General features: G+C 44.0%; 1 protein-coding gene across 5 annotated transcripts in view; it reads right to left on the bottom strand.

Moving 5' to 3' along the window:
• Positions 1–22,739, bottom strand: part of CFAP61 (cilia and flagella associated protein 61) — a 282,902-nt gene that overhangs the window by 97,459 nt on the left and 162,704 nt on the right. For 4 of the 5 annotated variants that reach the window (XM_007961384.3, XM_007961391.3, XM_037993952.2 and 1 more), the window contains 2 exons: positions 7,108–7,206; positions 1,545–1,713 (listed from right to left, as the gene is read on the bottom strand). In XM_007961384.3, coding sequence (XP_007959575.3) covers positions 1,545–1,713; positions 7,108–7,206 — 268 coding nt within the window. The remainder of the gene's footprint in view (positions 1–1,544; positions 1,714–7,107; positions 7,207–22,739) is intronic. The other variant, XM_073008639.1, reaches the window with a different exon arrangement.

Raw genomic sequence — 22,739 nt, 5'->3', positions numbered from 1 at the left:
AAACTTACGGCACAGGAATAGACTCATCAAAGAATAAATGGAATTAAAAGTACAAGAAGGAAGGAAGGAAGGAAGGAAGGAAGGAAGGAAGGAAGGAAGGAAGGAAGGAAGGGAGGGAGGGAGGGAGGGAGGGAGGGAAAAAGGAAGGAAGGAAGAAAAAAGAAAAGAAAATGTAGCATCTCAGGCTCCCCATTCCATGACCTCCTGCTCCTAATGTGCATTTTAAGAAGCACAGGGGATTCATGTGCAGAGCACAGTTTGAGAGGTGCTATTCTAAGGTGTAGATGGGGAATTCTTAGTCAAGAAAGTGCAAGCTTGTGGTTCTCAGCTTTAGCTTAGGAGCATGTGGGGCACTAAAAAAATACTGACGACTGGGCCCCACCCTAGAATAATTAAAACAACCTCTGGGGGCGGAGCCTAGGCATGGATGTGTTTTCAAAGCACCCAGGTCTTCTCAATGTGCAGCCAAGGCAGAAAATACAGGGCAAGTGATGCTCAGAGCTGCTGAGCACATTCTGTGACAGTCCCTACGTGGAGACCCTGTCTCTATGCGCTGCCTCCTCTGTGCTTGGTGATGTCAAGGAAATCTGTCGTACCCAGGCCCACATCGAATCCACAACTGTTCACAAGATGGTCTAAATGGGGTGTCTAATCTTTTGGCTTCCCTGAGCCACACTGTAAGAAGAAGAATCATCGTGGACCACATAAAATATACAAACACTAAAGATAGCTGATGAGCTGAAGAAAATAAACTGCAAAAAAAAGTCATAAGGTTTTAAGAAAGTTTACAAATTTGTGTTGAGCCACATTGAAAGCCACCTTGGGCCCATGGACCGTGGGTTTCGCAAACTTGGTCGAGGACCTCATCCTTGAGTTACAGAGTAAGCCTCTTGTCACTGGAGAAATACCTTACTGCTGTAGACTACATGAAACACTCATGCGCACTACAAAGTGGAATATTAAAATCTGCTGCCCTGAGACACTGAACAGCTTCGGTGTATCCCGCAATGCTTTACTCAAATGTGGCTGGAGAGTTTAACTGAAAGGAAAGCATGGACACTGGGAAACCAATCAATCAGATTTCCTATTTTCATAACCGAGAGACAAAATAAAATAAGGGTTGACAGAAGGTGCACGTGTTTGCAATACTTTCGCGAGAGCCCATTGCCACAGCCAAATGTTAGCCTCTTGAGGCATAAATTAATTTACCACAAATGCATGCCTGATTGTGTCTGGATTCTGCTAGGGTGAGCAGTACGTGTTAGACTTTTGGACAACAGCTTAAAGAATGACATTTCTCCAACTTGCTGTGATTTCTATCCTTGAGCAGAATGTTTTTCTTGGAATGGGTTTCTGGGAGGGTTTGCTGACATAATTCTGGTTATGTGTGCGGGCTCCAAAGGGTGCTTTCATGAATTTAGAGCAGCAGCTGTCCAGGCAGAGGGCTGCTCTTTACCCAGAGAGCGTGTGCCCCAGTAAACATATGAATGGCTCTCATGGAGCTCCCCAGACACATGGCTTGCACCCCCTGTGCCCGGCCTTACCTGGTACTGCCGCCCGGTGCAGAGGATAAGGTGGTCATAGAGCACGATCTCGCCTGTGGAAAGCACAACGTGCTTGGCTGCTCGGTCTATGCCGGTCATTCTGCCCACCACGACATTAACCCAGGAGCACAGTGACATCAGCGCATAATCTTTATCATTAAAACAGTGGCTGCAAAGAGAGAAGCTCCATAAGTGACATTTGAGCAGCTGACAGCGGGCATTAATTAGACATCTGGTGAGCTGGTTCAAGTCCCCTAGTGGGCTGAGTCTGTGCTCTTGCTGTGAGTTTATCAGGACTGATACTAGGAGATTTTTCGTTATGAAACACTTAGTCACAAATTGACATCGTCCCATTAAAGCTAAATTGTTCCACCTGGCTTAGTTCAGCCCGCAACTGGGTGGGAGGTGTGTGTGTGTGTCTGTGTGTATGTGTGTGTGTGTGTGTGTGTGTGAAATCACTCATACCTTTCTTCTGCTTCTATTTCGTAGTGGTTGTAAATTTACTTTAGTTATTAAATTAGTGTATTGGCCACAGCCTCAAATGGAATGAGAAGGAAGAAAGTGACATTGTTGAGGATTCCCAAAGCCAGGGGTCAGAATCCTTGAATACCGAGAACCCTTCCTATTCGCTAATACTTTTCAGTAATGACTCATTCTGAGAATTAGCGTATGGCTTCCTGCCAAAACAACAAAATCCATTTTACTTAAAGAATATAGCAATTAGGGAGTTACGTTTGCAGCAAGTACACTCCCTGGAGACTTTGGAATTCACTTTTCAGGGCAGAGGTGATTTTCCAGGAACGGAGACTTCCACTGCCAGCAGGCCCAGGACGGCCATTCATGCCGTGGCTTCAGGGTGCTGTGGCTGCACTGGCTTTCATTTTCTGGGCTCTGTTGCAGAGTTTGAGTGCTTTCGTGTAATATGATAAGAGTGAGTTTCTTGTGGCTTTGGGTTTATTTAAAGAGTTTTGTGAGGGTTGTTTCCAGAATTTTCTGAAAGGATTGACCTCAAGTAAACCACCTTTTAGTGATTCTGCTCTGAATACTGAGAGTCTAAGGTAATAGGACATTAAGTGCTTCTTTTAATTTAGGCTGTATGATTCTTTTCTTCCTTTTTTCTCAATATAAAAACATTAAAATTTGTCTTTATTCATCTATTTATTTATTTATTTTTAGAGAAAGGATCTCGCTATGTTGCCCAAGCTGGTCTCAAACTCCTGGACTCAAGTGATCCTCCTGCCTCAGCCTCCTGAGTAGCTGGGACTAGAGGCACACGCCACTTCTGTGCTTGGTAGCACAGTCCTCTTCAAAAAGAACCCTGCCATGGTCTGTGTTGCTGACAAGCCTGGACTCTGTGTCTGCCTGCTATCTTCAGTTACCTCACCTCTTAACACAGGAGAATGAGCTCTCCCTACGTGCCTTCACCACTGACCGCTATAAGGAGTGACTGTGAGAATGTAAGACAGGCTGCTTTGTTAGGCGGGATGCATATGTGAAGAGTATTATTCTAAATAATATTAATGAGACAGAACCCTGTTTACTCTCTTTGGAGGCAAACAAGATTCTGAAGTGGTAATGACAGAACATTTCTTCTTTTTGATCTGCACATAAACCTGGTCTTACCACACAAAGAGAATTCTAGTCATGGGGACATATTAGACCTTGTTACAGGACCTGTGAAAGGGCTCTATGAAACAACTTAAAAACAAGAAACTTTCTTCTTAATAAGAAAAGAAAATCAGGGACTGGCCTATCACAGGAAAATAATGGATAGTGAGAGGAAATTCTCTTGTAAAAACCATTTCGCTAGCTTTATAGGAATACAGGAAATGTCATGGCTTCCCACATTTGTGAGACACCCATGAAAGACTGTTCTTATCTGCTCCAGATCCCTGCTGTAAGCCAGCCACGATGAGGAAAAGTTAAATACAGTTAGTGCACAGGGATTCGTTTTATGAGGCTGTGCCCAAAGATAAAGGCTCTCAGGGGAAATTTGTGGAAGGTGAAGACAATCATATTTTTAATGACAGTAGGACAGTAGCATTGATCACATCAGAATGCATATTTGAGAGTTAAAATGTGAAGCTCTGTCCAGTAGGAATGGCATTGGGGACCACTGATTTTTAGGAAACTTTACTAAGTCCTTTACAAAAGGAAGTGTTAAGAATGTGGGGTGATTGCTGTTACAATATGTTACTACACTGAATGATTTTATTTACTTATTTGAGACAAGATCTCACTCTGTCCCCCAGCCTAGAGCACAGTGGTACAATCATGGTTTACTGTAGCCTTGACCTCCTGGGCCCAAGCTATCCTCCCACCTCAGACTCTTGAGCAGCTGGGACTATAGGTGCAAGCTACCATGCCTGGCTAACTTTAAATTTTTTGTAGAAATGGGACTCTCCCTATGTTGCCCAGGCTGGTCTTCAACTCTTGGGTGCAGTCAATCTTCTCGCCTTGGCCTCCCAAAGTGCTGGGATTACCTGGCCATTTCTCAGTTTAAAATATCATTGTGTAAGTGATTGCTACCCATTCTGGATATTACTATCCATTCTGGATATTACTATCCATTCTGGACCTTCCTAAATTTCGTCACCAGGTGAGTGAAACTATATATTGAAGACTGTAAGTGATATTTTCCCAAAATTATGTTTTAAGTGGAATGAATAAGCTTCAATATTCTAACATAGCAGGGCCTGACTCATGGCTTGGTGGTAAGAGAAATACCTCCACTAGGCTTCGCCCGAAAAGAGAGAAGGCACCAAAGAAGGCACATCGGTGAAACTTCACGTTTCTCAAGTGAGCTCGACCGTGACTCAAAACTAATGTGAAAGATTGTCTTCATAGAAAGTTCTGAAGACAGATAATAAGGAGGAGGAAAAAAAGCAAAAATGGAGAATGGGGAAATTTCTGGAAAGTGCATAGATGAGTAGCAGCTTGCTCTAGGTTATAGTGCCCCCAACCTTATGGTCAAAAGCCTAGTCCAAAGCTCCAGGTGTGCAATTAGAAGCAAGCTCTGGGGGCCACAGATGAGTCAGTGGAGACCTGCACCTCATGGAGTCATGACTCTTCCAAGCTGGAAAGAACCTTAGAAATTCTCATAAAAGATTAATTGTGACACTCCTAGAAAAAGGACTATCACAATTAACTTCGAATTAATCAGTGCTGATTGTCCAATTAGTGGATTTCTCGTGCTTCCTGTTCCTCCTCTCCCACCGCCTGCCTTTCGGCTCCATCACAGACATGCCATTAGCACCTCCACAAGAGGCTGGATGTGGGGGGCGGGAAAGAAGACAGAAATGGTTCAAAAATTCTAACAATAATAAATTAAAACACTGGTTAACAAGTTCAAAATTAGTATTTGGAATCAGGGATTTAAATTACTAAATTTATGAATGTCATTTGCACCTTTCCGTTTGAAACCCCATGATCAGAGATAATTTCCTTTATCGGGGTTATGAGGACCATTTGAAAGGCATCTCCTATTTATGGTTCAATCTTACTGAAATATGTGGTTTCTAAGAAATATGATGACATGCAGTTACCCATGTAAAGGGGTCTGGCTGTGTTATTTAGTCCCTAACACTTGCTTGAGAGGAGGTTTGCAGGTATTTCTGGAGGTAACTTTCCTCTGTTCCACATTATTTACTGGGCATCTGCTGTGTGCCAAGGACTGTCCCAGGTATTGAGTATACATCAATCAATCAATGAATAAAAAGGCAAAAATGTCTGCCCTTGTGGAGTTTATATTATAGTTGATGGATTCTGAATATAAATATAAACATTATTTCAGAAGGCAAATAATACAATATTTAGGAGGATTTAAGTAGCAAGAAAAAAACAGAGCAGAGTATGAGGGACTGGAGTATATTGGGGTGTTGGCTGCAAATGGATGGGGCGGTCAGGATAGACCCCATAGAAAAGGTGACATTTAAGAGAGAAAAACAGAGACCTCAAGGTGGGGACTTGCCTGTTGCATCTGAGGAACATCGAGGAGGCTGGTGTGGCTCAAATGGGGAGAAAAAGGGCAAAAATGATAAAAGGTGAGGCTGGATAATTAAGTAGATGGAGACAGAGTTTAGGCTGGAGCAGCACAGCACGTTCTGCGATAATGAAAATGTTCTTATCTGTTCTGTCCAATATGGTAGCCACTGGCGACATGCGGCTAATGTGGCTGAGGCACCGACTTTTCATCTTATTTAACTTTAATAATTTAAATTTAAATACACGCGGCTAGTGGCCACCATATTGGATAGTGCCGTCCTGGGCTGTGAGGCGGCGATGTGATCTGAGCCAGCTTTCTGCAGCCTTGCTCTGGCTGCTGTGCTGAGAATGTGGAAGCAGGGACAGCAGCAGGGACAGCGGGGGCTTCCACCCACTCAGTCTGCCCATGCAGTGTCACACCTGCAGAAAGCCCCCTCAGTAGCTGTTTTCTCCTGACACACACCCAACATGGGATTGACGGAAACTTTCACTACGCTGATGGAATTAAGTTCCTCTTAAGACAGCTGCCAATAAAACCAGCATTTCCTGGGAATCATGTAATTTAGAAAGAGGGAAATGGAGGGAATGTGTTCTTGGCCAGAAGTTGGTGTTATGTTAATTTTAATAAAAAATCCAGCAAGCTTGGCTTCTCATGTACTGCTCATGATCAAAAAAAGCAAAACTCAGAGAAATGAAATTCCTTGCCCAGGTCCTTGGCGGCAGGGGCAGGATCTGAATTCACATCCTCCTGGCTCAAACCCATGCCCTTTTTTGTACCATAATGACATCCTTCAAGAAAAAATCCATAGTCTGATAAAATTATTAAGTGGAAATGAACCTGGTTCTGCTGGCAAGGAAGTTGTGGTTTTTTTCTCACTGTTTGTTTGAGGGCAAAACAACTCTTTTTCACGGAGGAAAGAGGGTCCCTTCATCATGGAATCTAAAATGAATCCCCTGGGAGGGAACAATTTCCTTCCTCCTTATTGGAAAAATTAGGAGCTTGTTTCTAGAGGCAGAGAAACTAATATTTCTTGTACCCATGTTTTGCTACAGGAAATTAAAATGAATGAAAGCTGTGTGATAAAGACATGGTATTTTCCAGAACAGATGTTGTCAAATAGTGATTCTCTTGGGATGAAGACAATAAAGCTCACCCGGACTGGCATGGAAGTTCTTTGCCTGATCATCTACTGAGTACAAATGGCCAGGGTAGCTGTGGGATCCATATCCCAGTGAGGTGCCCTGTCGGATGTAAATGTAGTCACCAACCTCCATTGCCCCGTAGTGTCACTCAGAGCCCAAAGGCAGGGCTGGCTGGGTCCGTAGGCTCCACCCCAATTGTTTGGAACAGGGCAGATGTCTTCCCACAGATACAAACTGGTGGCCCTGGCCTGCCAGTCTTGGCCACTTGCTTGTGAACACACTGGTACTTGTATCTCCTAAGTGATGCCTGAACTCCAGGAGAAAAGCCCCACCACTTCTCCTTTTCCAATCTGAAATCTACTATTTAGCATTAAGTAGACTGCACAAAGAGTAGAACATTTAGGCCTCAGAATGAAAAAGCAAATAAAATTCATACTCGCTGGCTAAAAATTTCCTTTGTTCAGTGTCCAGAAGTTTTTTTCCTGGGAGTCCATGAGTTGAAATCAGGGTAAGATTATTAAACTTCAAGTGAGAGCTAAAGAAAAAGAAAAATGAAAAAGAATAAGCAGTTAAGTGCAACTTAGCAAGTTTATCATAATTCAATTTAACTTTATATCTTGTCATCCAACTGTTGAATTGTTTTTGTAGCTACTAATTCTTTGCATGAACCTTCAAATAGAACCAACCATTTCAAGGAAAAAAGGAAGATGGTGCTGCAGCTGCTAACTGTAGAATCTTCCAAAAAGCTACACATTAGTAATGAGACAGGTTTTTAAAATGTGCTTTTCAAAGTAAAACTAAATAAAACAAATTGGGAGAGAGGTAAATTTAGTATAAAATTTAAATTTTAGACTACTTCTATTAATAATAAACTGCTTGGAAGCATAACAATTGCAGCTCAACCCGGATGACTGCTTCCAGTCAAGCGTTTTGTATGGCGCATTACACCATGTAGTCCTTACAGCAATCCAGTCAGGTCAGTAATACTATTATCCCTATTTTTTTTAGGTGGAACTGAAGCAAGTAATTTGCAAAGACCATTGGTATAGTTTGACTCTGTGTCCCCACTCAGATCTCATCATAATTCCCACGTGTTGTGGGAGGGACTTGGTGAGAGGTAATTGAATCATGGGAGCAGGTCTTTCCCATGCTGTTCTCATGATAGTGAATAAGTCTCATGAGATCGGATGGTTTTAAAAATGGGAGTTTCCTTGCACAAGCTCTCTCTTTGCCTGCTGCCACCCATGTAAGACGTGATTTGTTCCTCTTTGCCTTCTACCACGATTGTGAAGCCTCCCCAGCCACGTGGAACTGTAAGTCCATTAAACTTCTTTTTTTTTTTGTAAATTGCCCAGTGTTGGGTATGTCTTTATCAGCAGCATGAGAATGGACTAATACAGTACATTGGTACCAGTAGAGTGGGGCACTGCTGAAAAAATACCCAAAAATGTGGAAGTGACTTTGGAACTGGGTAACAGGCAGAGGTTGGAACAGTTTGGAGGGCTCAGAAGATGAGAAAATGTGGGAAAGTTTGCAACTCCCTAGAGACTTGCTGAATGGCTTTGCCCAAAATGCTGATAGCAATGTGGACAATAAAGTCCAGACTGAGGTGGTCTCAGAGGAAATGAGGAACTTTTTGAGAAATGGAGTAAAGGTGACTCTTGTTATGTTTTAGCGAAGAGACTGGTGGCATTTTGTCCCTGCCCTAGAGATTTGTGGAACTTTGAACTTGAGAGAGATGATTTAGGGTATCTGGCAGAAGAAATTTCTAAGCACCAAAGCATTCAAGAGATGACCTGTGTGCTCTTAAAGGCATTCAATTTTATAAGGGAAGCAGAGCATAAAAGTTTGGAAAATTTGCAGCCTGACAATGCAATAGAAAAGAATATCCCATTTTCTGAGGAGAAATTCAAGCCAGCTGCAGAAACGTGCATAAGTAACAAGGAGCTGAATGTTAATCACCAAGACAATGGAAAAAATGTCTCCAGGACATGTCAGAGGTCTTTATGGCAGCCCCTCCCATCACAGACTTGGAGGCCCAGGAGGAAAAAGTGGTTTTGTGGGTTGGGCATGCTGGGTGCAGCGTAGGGACTTGGTGCCCTGCATCCCAGATGCTCCATTCATGGCTGAAAGAGGCTAATGTAGAGCTCAGGCCATGGTTTCAGTGGGTATAAGCCTCAAACCTTGGCAGCTTCCATGTGGTGTTGAGCCTGCGAGTACACAGAAGTCAAGAATTGAGGTTTGGGAACCTCCGCATAGATATCAGAGGATGTATGGGTATGCCTGGATGTCCAGGCAGAAGTTTGCTGCAGGGGCAGGGCTCTCATGGAAAACTTCTGCTGGGGCAGTGTGGAAGGGAAATGTGGAGTCAGGGCTCCCACACAGAGTCCCTACTGGGGCACTGCCTAGTGGAGCTGTGAGAAGAGGGCCACTGTCCTCCAGACCCCAGAATGGTAGATCTACCAGCAGCTTGCACTGTGTGCCTGGAAAAGCCACAGACACTCAATGCTAACCCATGAAAACAGCCAGGAGGGAAGCTGTACCCTGCAAAGCCACAGGGGCGGAGCTGCCCAAGACCATGGGAACCCACCTCTTGCATCAGCATGACCTGGATGTGAGACATGGAGTCAAAGGAGATCATTTTGGAGCTTTAGGATTTGACTGCCCCACTGGATTTTGGACTTGCAAGGAGCCTGTAACCCCTTTGTTTTGGCCAATTTCTCCAATTTGGAATGGCTATATTTACCCAATGCCTCTACCCCCACCATATCTAGGAGGTAGCTAACTTGCTTTTGATTTTACAGGCTCATAGGCAGAAGGGACATGCCCTCAGATGAGACTTTAGACTGTGGATTTTTGAGTTAATGCTATAATGAGTTAAGACTTTGGGGGGCCAGGCATGGTGGCTCATACCTGTAATCCCAGCACTCTGGGAGGCCGCGGCAGGTGGATCACCTGAGGTCAGGAGTTTGAGACCAGCCTGACCAACATGGTGAAACCCCATCTCTACTAAAAATACAAAATTAGCCAGATGTGGTGGCGCATGCCTGTAATCCCAGCTACTTGGCAGGCTGAGGCAGGAGAATCACTTGAACTGGGGAGGCAGAGGTTGCAGTGAGTCAAGATCACACCATTGCACTCCAGCTTGGGCAACAAGAGTGAAACTCTATCTAAAAAAAAAAAAAAAAAAAAAGACTTGGGGGACTGTTGAGAAGGCATGATGGGTTTTAAAATGTGAATGATATGGTTTGGCTCTGTGTCTCCACCCAAATCTCATCTTGTAGCTCCCATAATTCCCATGTGTTGCAGGAGGGACCTACTGGGGGGTAATTGAATCATGGAGGCAGGTTTTTCCTATGCTGTTCTTGTCATAGTGAATTAGTCTCATGAGATACGATGGTTTTAAAAATGGGAGTTTCCCTGCACAAGCTCTCTCTTTGCCTGCTGCCATCTATTTAAGACATGAGTTGTTCCTCCTTGCCTTCCATCATGATCGTGAGGCCACCCCAGCCACGTGGAACTGCAGGTCCATTAAACCTCTTTCTTTTGTAAAAGGTCCAGTCTCAGGTATGTCTTTATCAGCAGCGTTGAGAACAGACTAATATAACCATATAGCTAGTAAGTCTGGAGGCAGCATCCTCTCACCTTACCTCTGCCTGTACTGTCCTGTAGACCTCAAATTGTTTAGAGGGATCCAAAGGTCATCTAATTCCCATCAGCTGACATTAGCTTTATTACATTCAGATACACATAGTTAGTCAAATCAGGATACCAAAAAGTGTCATCTGGGAGGAAATTCTAGAGGATTCCTTTTTAAGAGCAAAATTGCTTTATATTTGCATCAGGCTTTCCAGAGTCCAAGGCACATTCATAGGCATACACATAGAGATTAATCTTCTACACAATTTATGCTGGGGGTAGGGGAGAGGCTGGTTTTTCTAATCCACATTTCATATGTAAGAAAATCAAGGTTGGAAATGGTAAGCAATTTGTTCAAGGTTACAAAGCTCATAAGCAGTGCCAGCTATGAAAGCCAGGCCTGCTGGCCTCAGGCAGTGCCCTGCTCCAGGCACCCACAGTACTCCCTCTAACCAGTTCTACAGGTAAAGTGCACCTGAGTAGAGGCCTCTGAAGAACTCACATGCTCAAGGCTCACTCCATGTTTGTCCATCAGGATTTAAGATGCTCTTGCTGCAAATCCACCCCCTAAAGTCAGTAAAATTTTATGGTGAGCTGATCTTTTCATAGGGTTCATGCTGATGAGATTTTTTTTTTCTAAAATCTCTTCTTAGTTCACACCTCCCCTTCAATCAACCAAATGCCAAAAAAGAAGCCTTCACCAAGTCAGAGAGAAACACCTGCCCTCTTTTCCCATGAGAAGATTGGAAATGTTCCAAATGTGGAACTGCTATCAATTTACTGACAATCTGTTAAGTAGCACTAAAAGCAGGAGACTTTTGGTGATGGCGCAGGCCAGAAATGCAATAAACTCAACTGAACCTGACATTTAAAAATAGCTCAATATTATGAGAGGTTTTGCTCTAAAGTCTCTAAGGATGAGTGTCATTTAAGAATGAATATTCTTATTTGATAAGAAGAAAACTGAGTGCATCTTATCCTCTAATAATAAGAATAAAAAATTTGAATATCTTCAAATAACATAAAGGTCACAATTAACCCAGCTACTTATGGCTGACAGTCTACAAGTGCACACTGATTACTCGTCTCTGATTTATTACCATTTAATGGAAAATGCTAATAATAATCAGTGTTTATACTCACATGCAGTTAAAATTTATCCCAGCTTTGGGTGTTATGTGATAGAAATGTGGTTTATGTTACACCAATAATAGTTATATATAGGCCTTTTTTACATCTCTATGTAAATAGAAGGCTTAATAATTATCCAGCTATATCTTTTACTACAAAGACAATCCCTTTGGTTTTGAATCATTTGAATTACTGAACAACATGAATCAAATGATTTATAAATTACCAAACTACCACACTGCATTATCCTAAATAATGCTGTTGTACAATTTAAAATTTCCCCCAAAAAACAAAGTAGTTTAAAAAAAAACCTAATCTATCATGATATAGTACAAAAAATTTTGGGGGGATAGAGGCATTTTTTGAATTTTAATACATTAAAAAACAGGTTTCCACTCCTTTAGCCCAACTTAAAATCTTTTTGCATTCTTCATTGTTGCTATTCTGGGCCTTTCTCTAGCCTTCAAGTTCTGTACTGTAACCCCTCGTTATCCCTACTATCCCCCTTCCTCATCCTCAGGTGATCACATCCCCTATGTCATAAAGAAAATGAGGACTGGTCACCAGGCATTTTTATGTTTCCTTCTTACCATATCTAGAGCGTTCTTCCATTCCCCTGAGTCAGAAGAGACGTGTTTCCCCGTTAACCCTATCTCCTCTTCAAGTTCCTCTTCTTTCTCTCTCAATCCCTCTGACAGCAAACTTCTCTTAAAACTATACTTAAGACACCTGGACATCACCAGCCTCGTGCTGATAGGACGGATCCACGGAGTCAGCTGGGCCCATGACCTGCTTCTCTGCTTCTCCATGTGTGGTTTCCATTTTCAGGGTCACCTTGGGTTCAAGGTGGCTCCTGGAGCTCCAGCCATCACAGCCACATTACAGGCAGAGGAAGGAGAAATGGGCATAGAGGGCTGCCTATTAAGGAGCCTTCCTGAAAGTCCCACGTTTCTGCTTACCTAGCCAGAACTCAGTGACATGGCCAGGGAGCAGCAGGGAGTCTGGAAAATGTAGTTTTTCAAAGAAAACACAGTGATGTTTCCAAGAGCCACAGTTCCCAGGGTTTTGTGACCAAGTGCAGAATGAATACTGGGAGGCAACTAGAGGTTTCTATTTTCGTTGACTCATGGAGGAAGAATGAGGTGGGGATATGAGAAGATCCTTATTAATCAGGATCCAGGCCAAAAAAAAAAAAAAAAAAAAAAAAGATGGCAGACTCCACAAGGTCTTACTGACTGAAGGCGGCTGTGTATGCAGGGTTACAGGGACAAAGAGGGAAGGACAGTACCCAGGGTCTAGCAGCAGTGGGTGCCATCACTGATCCTGGGCCTAAAGGAGCAGGGGTGGAGGAAACAGTGAGAGCTGGGACCATGCAGGAGGCCTCCCCCAGGAGATGTCGCCACAGAACCTCCTGTCTGGGACGAAATTGAGGTCTAAATTGAGGTCTAAATTGAGGCTCCCTTTCATGACTGCTTTTTTACCAGCTCCTCCTCCTTTGTCCATTTCTCCCTAGCCAAGCTTCCCAAGCTTCATGCCTATTTCTGTGGATGATGTTATCCACCACCAGGACTCCCTCTTACACATTGACTACAATGTACTATACTATAGTGATTCTTCTAAGCTCTAAATCTAATTTCTAAATGCCTATTGGCCCTAACTGGCATGCTCCAGGGGGATCTCAAATTTAGTATATGCCCAAACAAAGCACTTGGTCACCTCATCCCACTCCTCCTCTATCTCTGTCAAAGCTTTGGCCAACTAACCACCTCTCGAGCTAGGAATTTTGAAACCAGTCTCAGGCTCCTTCCCACTACCCACATTGGCCACTGTGTCCAATCACTTTGACCTTGCCCACATCTCTCAAATGCCCCTGCAACCCACCCCTCCTATAACACACTGCCTTAGTTCGCCATTTTGTCTAGAGGGTTTGTCTCTCTGGCATGAGTCTCTCTCTTCTGTCTATCTTCCACACAGCTACTGGAAACCTCTTTTTAAATTAAATAAAATCTCAATGGTTTCTGGTTTTAAAATCCCTACCTTTGTTCTTGGTAGGGATTTTACCAAGGTAGCTGCAGAACAGACTTATTAAGATCCCGGTCTCAGAAATCGGACTGCCTCAGCGTGACTCCCAGCTCTAGCACTTCTAGGTTTTTTACCTTTGCAAGTTATTTGACCTCTCTGTGGCTCTAGAACCTAATGCTTCTTAGGGGTTCTGTGAAGATTAAATGAATCATTGTCTGTAAAATGCTTAAAATATTGCCTGCTACATAGTGCATTTTCAATAAATGGTAAGTGTTTTGATTACCAAACTGTTCAGTCCAAATTCCCTAGCGTGGCATAAACATCCTTCCGGCTGGGCCTAACCAAACTTCCCCAACCTTCTTTGTAACATCAACCTCCTTGCTATTCAGGGAAGGTTCCCTGCCCTTTCATGACTTTATATGAAAATATCACCAGCATTTTCATTTCTTTCTCCAACCTCATATTTTTGCTGTGATGGTTCTCTCTATAATCCGATTTAGCAATGTCTAAATATTTAATTTCTTAAATTTATAACTATGTAAGAGTATTGGTCTAAAATCATGAAGTTTATAATACATAATTCTAATAGACTGATTTTGAATTTGATTGCCTATGAATATTCAAAAAGTTCCTTCAAATAGAACAGTGGGTCACGGAGTACAGCTTGGGTTTGGGCATGCATTTGATGAAATGGCAGGAACAGCAGAACTACAGATAAAACGCAGATCTAATGGTGTTGGCTTAATGTATATAAACAATATCTAACATCACCGTGAGCCCTCAGCTCCAAAATCAAAGGTCACCATATCATGAAAAAAAAAAAAAAGTTCCAAGTTAAGTGCTCAAGCCAATGAAACATTAAACAAGGGCACCTGCATTTTTGCAGCAAATAATTCCAGTGGGGATTTCACGTTGCTGTGGATACAAAGGGGGGAACAGCTCAAAGATACTTGTAAAGCAGGGAGGGATTAGGGTATCCAGGGAAATAAGTAAAAGGTATTGTGTTTCATTCCATGCTTCAGGAGGACAGCTACAAAATTAGGTCTAAACATCCTTATCCTTCAAATAAAGAGGGTCACATTGCCAATTTATTGTGAACATGATAAAAGAAACATAAAACTTTTCATGGTGCTTACCCTTCTGGGCAGTAGATACATGTCAGCCCGCTAGGCGATCGCTAGTTATTTTCTAGCTGATTTTGTCTGGGTGCGTCTGCAGGGTGCAGGCATAGCAAAGGCAACCAAAGCAAGTGATTTAATTAACTGCTTTAATTAATGCTGTTATTTGAACAAATAGATAATGTAGAGAAAAAATTATTACCCCACATTGATCTAAATGTTTCAATTTAATTTACTAAAACCTCTGCTTTCTGAATGGTTCAAAACAGTGACAAAAATATTTGCCAAATGAAAATAAATCCTAGCTCGTGATAGATATGTCACCTATCTACATATTCTACTAGTTAAAAAATAACTCAGATTTAATTCAGTCTTAACAACAACACATGCCACAAAATACTATAGATGGAGTTTAAAAGTTGGGAGCTCTGTGAACTTCCAATATTAGAGGCAAAACAAATCCTCACAAAATATTTATTGTAAGTACACAGCAGATTAAGAGACTCTACCAGTTTTTCCCTGAAAAAAATTTAACTTTCTTTAGCAATATTTTTTTCTGTGTAAATCATAAGAGACTTTTGGTCAAGGTCCTGAGCCATTAATTTAATTTTTTTATTTTTAAAAAACTTTTTATTTTGGAGGATTTTAAATATACACGAGGTGAAAGAAGCTTAGCGATTACTAACATTGTGCTGCTTTTAAAATACTCACCAACACTGTTTGTTGTGGTTGGAGTAAACGCCACACATTGTATTATTTCATCATAAATTCTCTAACATGCAAGAACCTAACAATAAAATAAATTTAAGAAAACGGGAAAGGTGCAGGAGATTGTTAAATATTTAAAAGGATTTCAGGGGCATATTAACCAAATGTAGTATTTGGACCAGCTTTGCATCCTTATCCAAACCAACTAACTGTAAAAGAACAATTTTAAGACCACTGGGAAAACTGAACATGGACTGGTATCAGATGATATTAAGGAGTTATGGGGTGTTTGTTTGAGTGTGTTAATAGTACTCAATCCATTTTTGTTGTTAGTAAAAATTAAACGGCAGCTGCATCCATGGCCACAAAGTTGTCGGTCATGACGCACTCTGACCTCCAGGGGGAGACCGAAGAGAGAGATCCATAGAGGAGGCAAGGGATGGAGGATTCTGAGCACATCCAGAAGGGAGTGGGCAGTTCGTGGGGTAAGACAGAGCTTAAAACCTCTCTCCCTGACCCTACATCTCTCTTCTCTTGAGTGCCATCTTGCCCGGCTCCACCTTGGGTGGTTGGTCAGAGCTCCCTGGTCCTGGAGCTCCTGTAGGAATCAGGATGGGACAAATGGGGCAAGGAGCAAGTCTCTTAAGGTACCCTGAGTCGGTGTGATTCAACACTGGACCCGACACTAAGGTAGAAGTGTCTGCCTGGAGGGCCCTGGGTGCTCTCTGGAGTCCTCAGGGACCTGGCAGAGGAGAGGCGTAGTGGCCAGGATAAGGGGCTAGGCAGACGTTCAGGATCTCAGATAAAACACTGATGTATCACAAAAGAAACACATAAATCCTTACTGAAAAAATGAAAATGCATGCCATTCTTGAAATGTCAATTGAAAAGATAAGAATAAAATTTGGGAGTTCTGGCAAAACAGATTAAAATGAAATTGGTTTTCCTTTATAATCTAGGGGAAATGATTAATGATGTTTTTATCTATGTCTATGAAGTAAAACCATTATACATTTACATTTTAAGCGTATGTTTATATATACTGAACACACACTAGATGTAAATACCAAGATGGCAGCTATCAAAGATAAGCCAGAAAGCCCTTGCACATGAGAGATGGCAAAATAAAAGACACAAATCAATTTGTTCCTTAAGGATAGAATCATGGAGCGTTATGGGAATTCAAACTCGAGTGGGATCACTTCTGGTGGGGGAGGATGAAGAAGAGCTTTATGTTTTGGGCAAAGGCTGGCTATTAGCAAGGCTTTATTAACACCACATGGGCAGGTTTCTTCTTGGGCCTTCCTTCTTAATGGTGACAGTTTAAGCATGAGACTTCGCGAAATGCTTTCTGCTAGGTCCAGTTTAGCATGCTAATACTATGAATGTGGGTTCAACTATATAATGCTAATAATAACTTAAAAATTAGGCCCTGCAAGCCCCAAAGTAATGATGTGACTTAGAAGTTATATGATTTGCTAGGAATTAGAAAATGTGGTTTGGAAAACAAACCCATAAATACAAGTTAGTTACAATGAGCAATTACGGGGGGAATAGGTTTCCTTATAGATGAGACTGCCAATTTTGAGCAAATGTCTACATAAATGGCTCCTAAACCCACCTGCATGTCGGAATTACCTGGGGATTCTATTAAAAATATTGTACATATTCCTGAAACCCACCCCAGGCCAGGAACAGGGTCCCAGGAAACTATATTTGTACAACCTTTCCCATCCCTATCCAAGTGGCTGTGATGTGCAGAATTGTAGAGCCTGGAACTTTTGCAATCTGTTGCTTATAGAAACAGTTACCTAATATTAACCCTAAAATCTCAAGGTGATTCACAACATTTTCCTCCACCACAAGGTCTTAAAATAAAACGGAGAATTCAAACCTTTTTTTTCAGGCCCCAATGTCTTACTATACTGGCAGTGTTGGATTATCTGTTTGAAAGGCATTATCTTCAGAGAAGTACACTTAGCAAGAAACCTGTTGTCCAGAAGCCATCTGCTCCATAGATGGCTTTGCCTGCTCTGGGTCTCACACAGAGGCTCATGGTCCTCCCACTCCCCAGCAACGAGGACCACCTGTCACCTCTACTGGAGGGCCCTCATGCCTGTGTTTTCAGGCAGGGCTCTTTCTGGGCTTCCCTTCCAAATTTCTACCCAACATCAAATGCTATAAGTCGGGGGCAGTTTGATATGTCCTTATTCCTTCAGTCCTCTTGTACATCATTTTACGTGTGCCAAGATAGAAGAATTCAAATGCATGGGTGTTACGGCCCTAATCCTCCCTCCGCAGGGAGGAAAGTAAGTGACTGGCAGATGCAGTGCTGACGAAGTGGGAGAGGGTGCGCAGCTGAAGGTGTACGATGCCTTTTGCTTTTTTGGGAGTGAAGCTGCCCATGAAAAAAGTGGGGATGGGAGGATGGGGCAGGAAGGGCAAAGACCACATTGGCCTATTGGCCTAGTGGCATTGACTGAGTGCGTCCCTGCAGGTCTCGTGAAGACACACATTGCTGGGCCCGATTCCCAGAGTTTCTGATGCAGGAGGTCTGGGTGGGGCCTGAAAATCTGCATTTCCAACAGTTCCCAAGTTTTGTCCATGCTGGCGGGCCAGGGGTGGCACCTTGAGAGGCTCTATTCAAGGAGGAGAAAACTGAGAGGCTCCTGAGCGTTTGGGAGTCTCAAGAAAGGAGGGTAGAGTTTAATGTAAGTTTCTATGAAGGAAGTGTATGATCCCATTACATATCTGAGAGACATGTGTCTCTTAGGAGGATGTTCTGCAGACTCCAGGGAATGTCTCACCAGGAGTCAGATGCAGCTGCGGGTTGGAAACACCTCCGGCTCAGTCCTCAGGGAAGAGGGCGTCCTCCACATAGAGGACACTCCAGTTCCTCAGTCACTTCCCGCCTTTGAAAGTCAATGCAGGCTTCCATGGGGGTCTAGACATGCAAATTTACTTACTGGGGAGGTGTCTGTCTAACAAGTGTCAGCACTAGGCCTTTGGACAGATGCTTGACATTTGCTACCTGACTGAATGCTCAGGCCAGTGTGTGAGGAGGGAATTCTGGATGACTTCCCTGCAGCACGGGTGAGGAGACTGAAGTTCTGGGTATTGGAATCATTCTCCTGGTCTCTCTCCACTCCTCGCTTCTGACTTCCTTGACCTGCCACCTCCCCTGCAGGGCTGGGAAAGCAGAGCCTGGCCCTACCCCCAGGTTTCCGATTCAGTCCCTGGAGAGTGGGGCCTGAGTATCCCCACCTCCGACAGCTTCCCAGGCAATGCTGATGGTGCTGGGCCACAGACCACGTTTTGAAAACTAGTGAGTCTAACCTTAACTCCATCCCAAAGTAGAAATAAAGTATTTGCCAAGACAAGGTCCTTAAATGCCATCTCTTTTCCAGCAAAACTTTCTGGTAGTACACCTGCATCCTCTTTAGAACTGCAAGAAACCCACAAAATCCTCTACACACGGCCTTCTTAGCTAATCCGGCTTCTTCTCCATCATCGTCTATGCCCAAGTTTCAGTAAAAGGCAACTTCAAGAATATTAACAAGGAAGAACCGAACAAACTTAGCAAACTAAGGGACCGTAAGGGCACTCCAGAGACAGTGTTGAGGCCCACTCACCTCACCCTGGCCCACCTGCTCACCTGCAAAAGGGTCTCCTGTCTGCCTGTCTCTGCCCAAGGCCATTCTCTGACCTCAGTTGTCTACAGTGGGGACCCACCGACAAGGGTGTCTTTTGGCTTTGTGGCTGTCCTCACTTCCCTGTCACACGGCTCTGCTCTCAGGCAGTTCCCTAGGATCACTCCCAAATCACCTACTTGTATCCAAATGCTTTGTTTTCAGCTTGGTTTGAAAGAATGCAAACCAAGACAGGTACCAATGTCATTATTTGAAAATCATCCAATAACAAATGATGAAGACTGAGGAGGCGGGTGTACGACTCAGATCCAGGTACATGGTTTGTGCTGTGTGTGATCATGAAAAATGCATTTCCTACTTACCCTTAATGCCAAAGAATCACAAAGCACCCACAAAAAAAGGACAATAAGCTGACCTTCCCCCATCGAAAAGGCCTAAGGTTGCTCAAAGTGGATTGCTTTGCTTTTGTTCTGGGAGTCTGTAATGTGGGTATGAGGAGGTAAGTTACCTTGAAACAAGCAGGGGTGGATAATTTCAGTAAATAGTGGTGCTTTTATTTAACATTAATTACATTTAAATATTGGAGTCAAATAGGAAACCCCATTGTGATTAGTGACACCAGGGTGCGTTCTGGATCATTATTCTCCGATGGCAGAATGTCAAGTCTTGCTGCCTGGGGAGAATGAGACTCTTGAGCCTGACACATAAAGCTCCTTCCACCATCCCCTTTGCTCTGGCCACCAGACCAGCCTCTGCACCAGACCTGATGTCCTGTATGCCCCATGGATGTCCGTCTCCCGTACGCCCCCCCTGTGGATGTCCGTGCTGCCTGCTGCCTGGGCACATTGGAGGGCGGCCCTGCACATGCCCTGGGCCTCACTCCCATGCTGTCTCAGCACAGGGCAACGAACAGGGCAATTGCGAGGAGCACACGTGCAGAGACCGAGAGGACAGGCAGTCACAGTCACAAACCTGTCCATTGCAGTCGAGCTCTGAGATCAGCAAGGAAGCACTGACTATTTAATTAGTCACCTAATCAGTGACAGGCCACACTGAAGGTTTCAGATGTCCTCAGACAAATGTAAAGATAAAAAGCCTAATTAAGCCGCCAGCGCTAGGCTGGCTGCTGCCAGAGCCCACAGCTGTGCCGGATATTGTGCGGAACTGCACGACCCGATAACAGGAGTTGTGGTCATTGCCACAATTGCAGCTTGAAAAACATGCCCTGCTTGGTCCAAGCTATTCTTAGTCACCTTGACACATTCAACCAGATGAGGGGATCAACGTCTAGGCTGAAAGTCTGAGGTTGCATCTTTTGCTGGGATGATTTGGTTGGTTTTCAAGAAAACTCTTCTCAGTGGTGGAAGTGGAAGACAAGGGGAACCCGGGCTTTCCAGTGCCCACCAACCAGTGCTTCCTGCGAATCAGTGTTCTAGTCACACGGAGGGTTGCGGGGACACCGGCTGGGCTGCTTTCAGTCATTGTCATCCATGACTCTTGTAAGCATTTTTCTAGTGCCATTACAGGCTCTTCAAAAGATTCTTTACATCGGGATTAAATTAGGAAAGAGTTAAAAATAATGGATTAAAAAGGAACTTCCCCATAATTAGGAGTAAATACTACAAAACACCAAAGCATAGAGACTCATGTGCTGAAACAGAAGAGGAGAGCAACTGCCTCAGCTCCATGAACGCAGGCCCAGGAGACAGTCAAGGTGCTGTTCTGCATCATTCTGGAAAAAAAGCCTGTTTGGGACACTGTCTGGGGCAGGGCCTGAGGTTCTGCATTTCTGACGAATTCACAGGTAATGTCAATGCTGCTGGTCCACGCGCCACACCAGGAGTGAAAGGATGCAGAGAGGTGCATACACCTGGTTCCGGCTCCTCCTCTTCTGTTTTTTTTTTTCTTCTATTTTGCTATAGCATTTATATACTTAAAAAAAAAAAGATTCTGGAGTATCTTTGTGGAAACCTGAAATAGTCAAAGCACTGCATTTGAGGAGTTCCGTGATGCTAGACTCGGTGGGAGTTCACTTTACAGTGAGTTCACTTTACAGATCTCGCCCTCATAGGGTTTGTGGAGTTTCTACCGTGGTGGTGCCTTCGGGCTGGCAGGACCTGGGAGCCCCTGCTGGGACTCTCCTTCCGCACAGATGAGAACAGTACCTCCCTCAGGGCCACAGCACTGCTTGGCAGCAGAGGTGGGCTAACAGCTGCAGCCAAGTTCTTTCTGCTTTCTCCAGTGCTTGGAGGTTTTAAAGAGTCTTCATAATGGAAGTGCTGAGAAGGAGAACGCACACGTGACATCTGCAGTGTCCGAGCCAGGAACTTTCAGTCCCAAAGAACAGGGTGGCCAAATGAACAAACCCACCAATCACAAGAACAGTCACTGAAAAATAATCCAAGTCTATCACTTAAATATCTTGGGCATTATGAAGAACACACATAATCTCACAGTGAATGTCTTAAGATCTGTCTTTTCCCCTCCAATTTATGGCCCTCCACCCCATAGTACAAGCCGGCATTTTCTTCCTCTATGCCCTGCAACGCAAGAGAACCACCCCATTGCCCTCGCCTTGCCCTGCCCAGCTCCTGATCCTTGCCACAAACGTGCACGCTCCTGCGCCGGCCGGGCAGATGATAGGAAAGAAGGCTGGGTCCTTTCCTCCTGGGCTGCCTTCAGAGGCCAAGTGCACAAGACAAGGGGGAAGGGAACCAATGAGCTGAGCCCACCCCACCCTGAATGACTCTACGCCCCTGCCCATCTCCACCCCTGGAGGCCTCCGGCAGGGCTGAGGGAGACTGTAGAAGCCTCTGAGGGCCGTTGGCTCCTAGGCTCTGCTGGGGATCACCAGGGCCAACAACAGGAAGGCACGGAGGACAGCAGGGGAAGTAAAAGACTGGGATGCTGGAGTGTGTCCCCAGGAAAACGCCTGCCATGCATGTCTCCCGGTGCTGGAGGGCCCAAGAGGCTCCCCCTAGGAAGGACAAGATGCAGGACTCAGGCCTGACAACCACAGACAAGGAGCTGTATCTGTGCAGATTAACTGCACTCAGCTAGCAGATAAAATAGCATACTTTAAAAACAAGTCAGAACACCAGCGCAGTATTCCCTCATCACATGGAGCTTACATCCTAGGGTATATTAGGTAGTGAGTTTGCATAAAGCACTTCGGCTCTCCCAGTAGCACCTCAGCACTTGGGGAAGAAAGGATAGAAATTTACACAAACTGCTTTTGGTGTCCTTTGAAGAGAAGACCAAATGTATTTTATAATTTCTTGCATGGAAATAATACAAGAAGAAAGTTGTGTTTGTTTTGTCATCAGATGACAGAATTACCAGATTTTCTGGAGAAAGAGGTTACTGTCCTGAGCCTCAAGTGGATTTTCTAGGAACGATGGTGCCCCTACTGAGTCTGACGATGCAGCTCAAGACTACAAGGAGGCAGCCGGGTGCAGTGGCCCCTGCATGTAATCCTAGCACTTTGGGAGGCTGAGGCGGGTGGGTCACTTGAGGCCAGGAGCTTGAGACCAGCCTGGCCAACATAGTGAAACCCAATCTCTACTGAAAATACAAAAATTAGCCGGGCATGGTGGCTTGCACCTGTAATCCCAGCTACTTGGGAGGCTGAGGCAAGAGAATCACTTGAACCTGGCAGGAGGCAGAGGTTGTAGTGAGCCGAGATTGCTCCACTACACTCCAGCCTGGGCAACAGAGTGAGACTCTCTCCAAACAAAAACAAAAACAAACAAAAAAAGACTACAAGGAGGCTGATTTTCCTAAATTTTGCTTCCAAAATG

This window comes from Chlorocebus sabaeus, chromosome 2 (genome assembly GCF_047675955.1).
Source record: "Chlorocebus sabaeus isolate Y175 chromosome 2, mChlSab1.0.hap1, whole genome shotgun sequence".
Lineage (NCBI taxonomy): Eukaryota > Metazoa > Chordata > Mammalia > Primates > Cercopithecidae > Chlorocebus > Chlorocebus sabaeus.
Note: the sequence above shows the minus strand (reverse complement) of the source record. Positions and strands in the feature narration are given on the sequence as shown.